Below are 10432 nucleotides of genomic sequence, written 5' to 3' on the forward strand. Positions count from 1 at the left end.
CAAAATAAAAGCATTTTAAATAAATTCCTTACCTTTGTTACTAATAACACTAGAGATTATCCAAATTGAACAGATTTTTAAAATCTAACTAGTTTTTCACCACTGATGTGCACTTTTTGTACCTTGTTTATCACAGGCAGTCAAGATAGATTATAAAATACTATTCTGTTCATAGTCAGGTTTATAGGTTTCACATTCAATTCTGTAGTCGCTTTCTGTTACTCAGACACTAACACCTGCACTTTAAAGAAATATTTAGATGCTTGGGAAAAGCCCTTTTAACTGAAAACCCTTTTTTGATTTTATTAAAACATTTCTTTTCATATTTGATTTTTTTAAAATCTCTACAAAACCCATTAAACGACTTGTCCCTTATCAGCTTTGCATTAGCTAATACTAGTTTTACTAATTGGGAATGTCTGAACAGAGAGACTCACATTCTTCTATAGCCAGTTAGAGGTTGAAGTTTGTATCATTTGTCATTAGAGAACTTATTTTCCTAGATTTGCAGTCAGGTACCTGTTTTTATGTATGATGTTGATGTCATGATGATGTGAGCATCTTGGATACACCTGGCTTCCCCTTTCACTAATATGAAACTATTTAGATCATAATTTTCCTTATTTAATTTTTGTGTACATTTTCTTTTAATTTTGATGACTTCCTAGATGATCTGTCCATTCTGTACTTTTGTCTTTAGGTGTATATTTGGGTACTGAATGAAGAACAAGAATATAAGAGAGCATTTGATTTGGGAGCAACTGGAGTGATGACAGACTATCCAACAAAGCTTAAGGAGTTTTTACACAATTATTCAGCATAAAGGGGAACAAAAAAATCAAGCAAGACCCTACAAAGTGGACAGAGTGAGCCAAGGATTTCATTCCTTCATCAGAATTTTTTAGCACTACATGGATAAATCACTTGCCCAATGGTGAAAGATGTAATCAGCTGGGTTATATTACCTCACTCTTAAATCATTACATGATGTAGAGATTGTATACAGTTTTATTTATTTAAAATTTTAATACCATAGTTTACATTTGTAAATAGATTGTTTAGCAAGCGTACACTATACTGATGGTGATGTATAGAAAGAAGGCTGTGGATAAGGGTACTTGTAAATAATATGCAGTATTTTATCTATTACAAGTTCCCATACCCAGACATCAAGAAATAGCATTTGGAAACTATTCCTGTCAAATGCTGTTGGATAGAGATTAATAACTGGCACTGCGTCATTGTATTTACATCTCATTGATTGAACTGGCTGTTGATTTCCAGGTGATCTGCATTGAGGAAAAGAAACTAGCACATACGAAAAGTAAGAAGTTGGATCTGTGGATATCTGGACAGATTACCCTGCAAAGTGTAGTCAGTAAAGGTAGTAACTTACAGTAATGTATTTTGACTAAAACTAAATCCTTAGACCAACATAGCTTTACTTAATTGCTTTTATTAATGAGAATGTTGGGGTTAGTCTCCAGCTATAATTTGGACCCCTTTTTGGTGTAATAATATCCAGTTTAGTCAATAAATCATAGTACAGTATTTTTAGAATCTAGCCCTGCCTTCTGGAATTATCATATTGTTATGTTACTCTTTTTTTTTTAATTATTATTGACAAGGGATGACTTTTTTTTGCCTAAATCTGAATTTATAAACCAATTTTACTGCTGTAATATTGAAAAGGTAGTTGTTTCCAGACTTGTAGTATAAATTGCATATATTTGTATATCTTCATTAATTAGTTTAGGTTAAACTTGAAAGGTGCTAAAGATGAAAAATCCACAAAAGGATTCATTTCTCAGTTTTCTTTCAGATATTTTTTTAATAATCTTTACCACAATCAGACCCCTGTAGTTCTGGCTTGAGGTACAGTAGGGCTAATCTGGAATGAGTAACAGAGCAAGTGTAGCTCATTTGGTAGATAATACCCACAATGCTACCTGGGCAATTCATTAGCCAATTTTCCAGAAAAGGAGGGTTGCACTTACCATTGACTGAGGAAAACAGAATTCAGTACTGTGTGTAAAATCTTTACAAAAGAAAAATAAATGTTTTTTAGATTCCCCCCCCCCCCCCCCCCCCCCCCACCACCGTAGTTCCAAAAGGATTTGGAGATATTTTTAAAACTGAATTCTGGCATTCTGTTGATGCCTAATTTGAGGGCCTCTTGGGGAGTAATATTGATAGCAGAGGAATTCTGAGATACGTTAATCTCACTCTCTGCACCAATTTTGTTGAATATATCTGCATAAAGATTTAGCACAGGAATTAATTGCTTGACTGAGATGTTAACACACAATCTCCATTGGGTTGATGGATTGGAAATCATATTTAATGTGAGGAACCAAAGATGAGACCTTTGGGAACAACGAAGGAAACTGCCATTAAAATAATTCACTAAGACAAATATACGTTTAATGTGTATTATGAACCACTGGTTAGTACTTGTGTAAAAGTACCTTAAACAGATTTACTTAATTATCCTGCCTCTTCAAAAACAAAACAACCCTCCACTGCCACCACTTTGCAATATATATCTTGACAATCAGAGTGGCAGTGGTTTGTATTAGCTCTGTCTCATCTTTAAGGGAATTTTTTTTCCTAACCAAAAATAATAAATTCAATATGCATGAAATTTAGATATGCACACCGATGAAGTAATGTTACTAAGAAAAGCCAGGAAATCCAGAGTATCGAGGGAAGAAGGTTGCCCTAGAAATGCACACTCTCTGTTCCCGTTATCACCAGCAGGAGTTGCATGTGCATGTCAAATAAAGAATGGAGCTGGTGATTTCTTCTTGTGTGTTTTGGCATTACTACTTTAACACTGTTGTTTTCATGTATTTTTGGATGATGTGGTCTGTATGTACGGAATGAGCTGTAAAAGGCTCAGTAACTTAGTCCTTAGACATGACTGGAACTAAACTACAATAATATCTGCTCCTGACCTCTTTTGAGGGACTTCAGCTTTGAGAATGTGACCTCACTCAATAATAAAACCTAGTCAGATGTCGGAATAATATACGTACAAATATTTTCATTAAGGAATGACTTAAAATAAGAATTTTCTCTCTGCCTCCTTAAACTTTTAAGGGATATCTTGATTCCCTCCTTAGCTTCCCACCCCACATCTTGTGTCCCAGAGCAACAATCGTGCAGCCTGTTAGCTGTTCTAGGGCGCAAGCAGGCCTGCTTTCTAAAGTAAAGTGTTTGAATGTTAAGCTTGTCTGGATGGATGAACATTCACAGGTGCACTATAGTCACCCTGTGTAACAGCTACTAAATGTCATCTGTATTCTGAGGAATATTTTCCCTGAGTAGATTATATGGAAGAAACCTCTTCTGAAGAAGTTTTAAGTGAACCCACATTAGGGATTTTGGCAAATATGTAGCTAGGTTTAAATAGATGTGAATCTAATTTTGTCTTAATACAATCAATGTTCTGGCATCTCAGTGAAAGAGAACAAAATAGAAGTAAGGTTCTAACAATTCAGATGAAAAATATGCATTTTCAAGTAACTTGTTATATGCTAAGCTTCTAGATCTTTGTCCAGACCAGTTAAGCTTCAGCCAGATAATTGCATGTAACCAGTATAGTTACTAGCTGCCTTGCTTTTTAGCAGAAAGGGAGAGCTGTAGAATACTGTTTTGTTGCATATGGGAAATGAGCAACACTCCCCCTCCTTCTTCTGAGCCTATGCACCTGCTGCCTGCTACAGTTTAATTTCTGGCCACGCCTGTATTCACAGAAAAGTTGCCCCATCATTATTTTGCTAGATCAGCCCAGTGTTTGGACCTGAATGATTTATTTTTCCTTCTCTGGATGCATTGCTTCCATGTTTCAAACATGCATGCTGTATTTTAAAAAAAAATCTCAGTTGTTGGAGAATAATGACATTTATCACCTTCGCTTTAAAGCCAAAAGTTGTTTGAAATTGGGGAAAGCTCTAAGCTTTGTAAATGTAGTATTCATGGCTTTTAGACTTCTCAGCTATTTTTTCATACCATGAGACTCAGATTTCCCAAATCCCAACATGGATGAACAGTTCTGCTTTATTATTCTATATTGAATTCAGAAGTGTTGTAATTAAAGTGAAATGATAGGAAATTTCATTTGTTAACAAAATGTAGGTTCTATCATTTCAGGTCATCTTCAGCACTCTTGTGACAATGGAACTCTTTTCAGGGGCTCAGCACACACTATGACCACTAAACTTCCCACATTTAAATGCCACTTGTGACTGCAATGTTTGTAAATGGCCTGTGTCTTGATAATCCATAAATCTGTTATTGGGTATCTGAAAGTTGTTGGAGATGAGGATTAATGGAGGTCAGTTCTGGAAAATATATGTAATTCATTCACTTCCACTTACCTCTGCTAAGAGCCAAAGTTTGATTACTCTTAGCACACAGAGGACACCAGAAGACATTGGCTGAATGAGATTTTGAACTGCTGTTGCACAGTACTTGTAAGGCTGTGATATCCTGTTTATGGATATAACAAATCAGTTACTGATCTAGCTAACTATACAAGAATACAGAAATGTTTGTTCTATTAAACCATTGTTTTGAATACCCCGGAAATCAGTGTAGCGGTTTAAATGCCAGATACTTGTACAGAAGAACATGTGGTCAAGCCTTGCACTGTTGTCCAAGAGAATGTGCTATGTATCAGTCCCTCTGTCGAGGCAGAGGGAGGGGATATTTTCAGGTACTTGTCATTCTAAACATTTGTTCAGTGCATTCTCTTTCTTCTGACAGAGGTATCTTATGTATGAAGGATGTGGCAAAATACTCCATGCACTTTTAACTTGAAAACATTGTCACATGCTTCTCCTGCTGCTGGTGCAGAACTATGAAGCAATGTCTTTAGTTCTTTTTAAAGATAGGTTAAGACTTATGAAATGACACATTAAAACACTTTTGCTCAAAAAGATCTAATCTGAATAATCATTCATTTTAATTTCCTTGCCTTTAATAAAGACTGATTTCTGGGATCATGTTACTATACTCTTGAAATGCAATGAACATTAGTGATCTAGTGCTGCTCCTTGTCTGTTGGAGGGTTGTTCAGACTGGGAGATGATTCCTGTTGTGAACTTCGTAGAAATCCGTGGGGAAACTGCATCGGTTCCTTCGTATAGCGGTGATAGGTCTTGGAATAGGTCCAGCAATGCACTGTGTGCTCCTAATTGAAGGACCTGGGTTTGAACATATTCTCTGAAGTGGCCACTGCATGCTTGCATTCAGACAGATGAAGATGCAGTATAGCAGGTCACTGATGCTAACCAAACTGGGGAAAGTCCATCTGCAAATATTGAACGTGGCTGAGTAGTAATGTTTCACCCACTAAGCGCTGCCTTATATGCTCATCGGACTGACTGTGCTTGACAGTGACTTCTTCAAAACTCTGCTTCAGAATCGAGTTAGTGGTGCTTCATGAATGTTTAAAGAAGGCTCTTCTGCAGAAGAGGCAGCAGATGCTCCTAAAATGACAGACTGGTTTGAATGTTGGTTATTTAAAATTCTTCAGACACACATTGGCGGAAGGAGAGAGATGAATCTACAAATATGTAATAAACTCTTAAAATGTTACTACAGATATTAAACTTAATGTAGATGGGGTTGTGTGAAAGTGTTAAGGCAAGAGAGGCCAAGTGTGAAGATCCCTAGCATCTAACCACAAGTAGCAGACATTCCAAAACTTAAGGATTGCAAATATGGCCCAGTTGGAGTGCCTTTTTTAATCATTATTTTTCCAAGATGGAGGAACTGTTTGTGCGAGAATTCTCTCTGCTGGTCTTGAATTGTAATATTTGTTAGCATCATCCATCCAAGGGTATTCAGCACCTTGCACAATTAGGGCTAAAACATGCACACTCCTTGACTCTAGGTTTGAAGAGTAAGGAGTTAGAATTATCATAGTCTGCTACAGTGAAGGCTGCTGGCCTAATGCAGGAAGACATTAGATCAAAGTTTGAGTCTTCATCATAAACTCATTCAGATTTTGTAACCACACAGAACTGGCACATGATTTGCAAGCAGAAAAAGTACCAAGGAAACAAACCATGTAACTGGGGAGGTGACAAGTTGAAGGTAGTGAGAGGATTTTGGGTAGGGGAGGGAGAAGTAGTGAAGGGAAGTAGTGAAAACTATATTGGTCAGTTCTTAAGGTGGTCATAATCTGGGAGCAGCAGCTTTGGTAAAACAGTGCTTAAAGTGTACTCCTCAGCAACAGAGCTAGATGTAATAAATAAATTGGTAGGTCTGTGACCCTCTCCCCTCCCCCCCCCCCCGCCTCTTTAAGCACTGGTTTTGCTTTTGAGTATGTATCTAACAATTCAAGTGCAAGTTGGGATGTCATGAGGAATGCATCAGTGGCTACATAGATTCTAAAATGTTCCTAGTCTGTCCATCTCAAATTGGCCAAGTATAGCTTCTCTGACCTCCACTGTGCTTCAGGTACACATGGAAGCAAAACAAATGGATTCAGGACATGTTACAGCACTTCGTAAAGTGACATGTTACAGAGGAACATAAGAATATCCATATTGGCTTAGACCTATGGTCCACCTAGTTCAGTATTCTGTCTCCAACAGCAGCCGTATCAAATTGAGTTAGGCATCAAGAGGCACTGGCATTTCCATTTGCCAAACTAGATTATGCCCTTTCATATAGAAGACCTCCCGCACATGCTAACTCAGACTATTCTGATGTGTGCAAGCATTGCACTGTAGTGTTGCACTGTGTTTAAGGTAGGTAAAACTGTTTTTTGGAATGTCATTGAGCAAGAGGAATAAGAGTGAGAGTCTGAGACAGTCACTGCCCCTAGATAAGAATCTAACCTGTTAGCCCAGTGGAATATGCCCGGCAAGGGGCTATTTATCCAAGACACTGAAATACATGGAGTATTAACTATGGATTAAGCATTTTAATGTTAACCATAGTGGTAGTGCATATTAAGTGGGCTTAGTAAATGGCTACATCTGTGAACATATTGGACCTGAATCTGAGATGCACTAGGCAACTCCCATTTAAGTTCGGCTGGTGCTCAGAACTTCAGCGTGAGACCTATTGTTTGTATAACAGCCCCTTAAAAGCTCTTAGTAAATACATTGTTGTAGAAATTATGGGTTTTAGTTTTTAAACGACAGTAACACACCAATTTGCCTCCCTAGTGGCTATAAGAAGTATTTGTTCCGTTTTTGTATAAATGTGTCACACTATGGCTGGTGATTGATCTGGAGCAATGATTAATAGGTTTATCAGAATTAGGCCATAATTAAGGTCACACATTTGTAAAGTGACATGCAGTAATATAATAGGACAGGCTTTCAAAACAGCAACAGGATGATCTCGTGTGTCATGGCTGTTTGAGCATCTGCTCTGACCTATTTATATATATTAGGCTCATTAATATAAATCATAGAATGTAGCAGTTTTGCAGATGTGGAGGATTTTGTATGCAACCTTCTGGGGAAAAAATGCAGTTTTCCCATCCTCTGTGCACATAAACTGCTGTCTCTGAGGATTTGGGTCCAACAGGCTGAAAACTAGAGCAGCTACTTGTACAAGTGACATGACTGCCTTTAAAAAAAAAATTGGTTTCATCTTAACTTTCTTCATTTACCATTTTCCATTTGACTTGCACTTAAATGAGAAGTTGAAGGTAACTTGATAGTTTGAAACATGATCTTACAATGTAGCTTCTGTAAATTGCTTTTAATGTATCCTCTGCAGAGATGCCTTTTTGTAACCTCTTTAGGATACTTGGTCCATTGCAACAGATTTCCCTACAGGTGATGAATACTTCTCACTCTAGTAATAAAGAACTGTCCCAAAATTATGATAAACAATGTATTGATACTCTCAAAGATCTGCACTTAAAGTATGAACCTACCAAGTAATACGTTGAAATGATGCTCCTGATGACAGCTAACCAATTTGCAGGCATAATTTAGTCTATTCTATATATTTTGAGCATAGCTCTAAATTTGACTGAAGAAGGTCTTCATTGGAGCATGCTCATGACCATGCACTTTTACCCGCCTGGGGCAGCAAGTTGATAGTTCTATAGGCCTGGAGCATCACAATTCCACCTGTTCTGCAGGGTGAAATCCTTTGAATAACACTTGAGCTGTGGATTTTAAGTTTTAAATCTTCTTTCACTTCAGCTGAAATCTTAAAAGTTCCAGGGCAGTATGGGTGGCTATTTGAGGGATCAAAGCATTTAGTAGATTTTATGTGGCAGGCTGATGGGAAGGATATTTACCCACATGCTTTGGGGCAGCACTTTTTTTTTTCAATTTGATTTCTTGCTGGAAAATCTAACTGAAATTGCTGGGGTATGAGAGACGGATGCAAGACATATCTGGAGTGGAGGTGGAGTGTATGGTCTTCCTAATATGGAAACCTTGAGGTTGAATTTACCATTTACCCCTTTTAGAAGGGGTAACAAATCCCAGATTTGTAACATAAACCTGCTCCTGAAAAGGCTAAAGAGTATTCTAAGATGTTTAGGGTATAGTGCACACCTCCTTTTGTGTAATGCAATACAGCTTGGCCTGCAGCTATTTTTTTGCATTCCCACACTATTCCCTTCTGTCAGCACCACTGTTGATTACAACCTATGGTACACGAAAAACTTTTTGAAGCCATTTCAGATGAATGGTATTGAGTAATGGAAAATGTTGTTACAAATGTATATTTGTGTGCTTAAAGGTAGCATTTACTAAGATAGATATTGTGCTGCAGTGTTGTATCTGCTTATTTTCATGTAATGTCATGAGTTAATTTTTATAAAGTAATGATTGTGGTAGGCCAATAAACATATAGGCCATTTTTAAAGCAGGTTGGTGGTGTTTTTGTTTAAATTCCCATGGAAAAGATGATTGCTCAATCTCTGGCTAGCAGGAAAAGCTGTCTGACACTTTAATTTGGTAAAGTATAATTTCTTCTAAAAAGCTGGTTTTGGGGAATAGCCAGGTTGTATATTGAAATTTAAGAAGCTATAGTTTCTATGGGTCCTATATTTAAAATATTTGCTCTGTTTTACTTTCCAGTTGAAGTAGTTCTTAAACTGCCAGGAAAAAGAGTGTCAGATGAAGTCTTACTAAAATATGAATAAACCTTTCCATTTTATACTGAGTTGTGATGCTTTCCATTCCCAAGAACACCTACTTACCGCTCCACTACTTGTGTTTGGGATAGAAATATCTTAATTCCCAGGTATAAAGCTAATATAACTTCTAACATATGGCTTTCTTTGCTTCTGTATCAGTCAAATGTTCAGGACACCAGACGCAGCAGTACTGGAGATATCTGTTGTAAATAATTTGCAATAGGTTAATGTTCAAGGCTATTACAGATAAGTTGAAGCAATAAAATGGTTGCATGTAGCATTTTGTAATGAGCAACTTAAATAATTTGGTTACTTTTTACTCTATTATTATTTTACAGTACCCAAGGGTGTGCTGGATACCTGACAATAGAAAGCAAACTGATTCTTGACCCGAAGAACTTTCAGGTTAGTTTGGACAAAATACAATAAAAGGGCATTTAAAATAACAAGGTACAGAGGAGTTGAGGGAGGAAGGACAGAGCTGCATTCGTAATATTATATGTTGAACAAAGTCTAGTGCTATAATTGGTAAAGTGACCCTATAACAATGGCACCTTCTTAGGGTATGTCTGCACTTTGAGTGGGACATGTAATTCCCAGCTTGAAGGAACATACTTGTGCTAGCTCTGATCAAGATCGCATGCTAAAAATAGTGTAGCCACAAGGGCATGAGCAAAAGGAGGTGCTAGCCGCCCCAAGTATGTACTCATCCAAGACACTAGGCACATACTTGGTTGTGTTAGGCAGTGTTACTCTATTGATTTTGCCCTGTAAGGTCTTGTATATGTAACAAAATTGTACCAGTTTAATTAAATGATTTTAGAAACCAATTTAATTAAAATAGTCCAACCCCTAGTCTACTCAAGCTAAATGGATATGACACTCTTCCACTGAAATAAGTGTGTCAACACAAAGGGATTGCACTAATTGAACTACATTAATTTCTAAACAGATGTAGTTAAATTGGACAATAGTCTCATGTAGACAAGGAAGCCTCATAACCCTCCTTTGAGAGAGGTTTTCTCTTTTTGCAAATAGGAAAACTGAGACTAGAAAAGTTAAGCAACTGCCTAAAACCACACAGCAAACTGGTGTCAGAGCCAGAATTAATCCTTGGGGTTTCAGTGCTCAGTCCACTGTGCCACATTGTTTTGAGACATGGTTCTCTATATAGTTGTGGAAAAGTGAACTGGTTTGTATTCTACAGAATGGAAAAGGTAGCAGGACAAAGTCTTCGAACAGCCTACCCTTCCAAAAAAGTCAATACTCTTTGTTCTGTACTTGCAAAATCAACCTGTTTAC

At 37.2% G+C, this 10432-nt stretch overlaps 1 protein-coding gene across 11 annotated transcripts in view; it reads left to right on the forward strand.

The window, feature by feature from the left end:
• The window catches only part of GDPD1 (glycerophosphodiester phosphodiesterase domain containing 1), a 45111-nt gene extending 36252 nt beyond the window's left edge, over positions 1-8859 (forward strand). For 4 of the 11 annotated variants that reach the window (XM_043531345.1, XM_043531346.1, XM_007057644.4 and 1 more), the window contains exon 10: positions 701-4945. In XM_043531345.1, coding sequence (XP_043387280.1) covers positions 701-823 — 123 coding nt within the window. In that variant the 3' untranslated portion in view covers positions 824-4945. Of the gene's footprint in view, positions 1-700 lie in introns of all 11 variants that reach the window. The other 7 variants (XM_043531341.1, XM_043531344.1, XM_037880895.2 and 4 more) reach the window with 4 other exon arrangements.
• Positions 8860-10432: the final 1573 nt, after the last annotated feature.

Source organism: Chelonia mydas, chromosome 17 (genome assembly GCF_015237465.2).
Source record: "Chelonia mydas isolate rCheMyd1 chromosome 17, rCheMyd1.pri.v2, whole genome shotgun sequence".
NCBI lineage: Eukaryota > Metazoa > Chordata > Testudines > Cheloniidae > Chelonia > Chelonia mydas.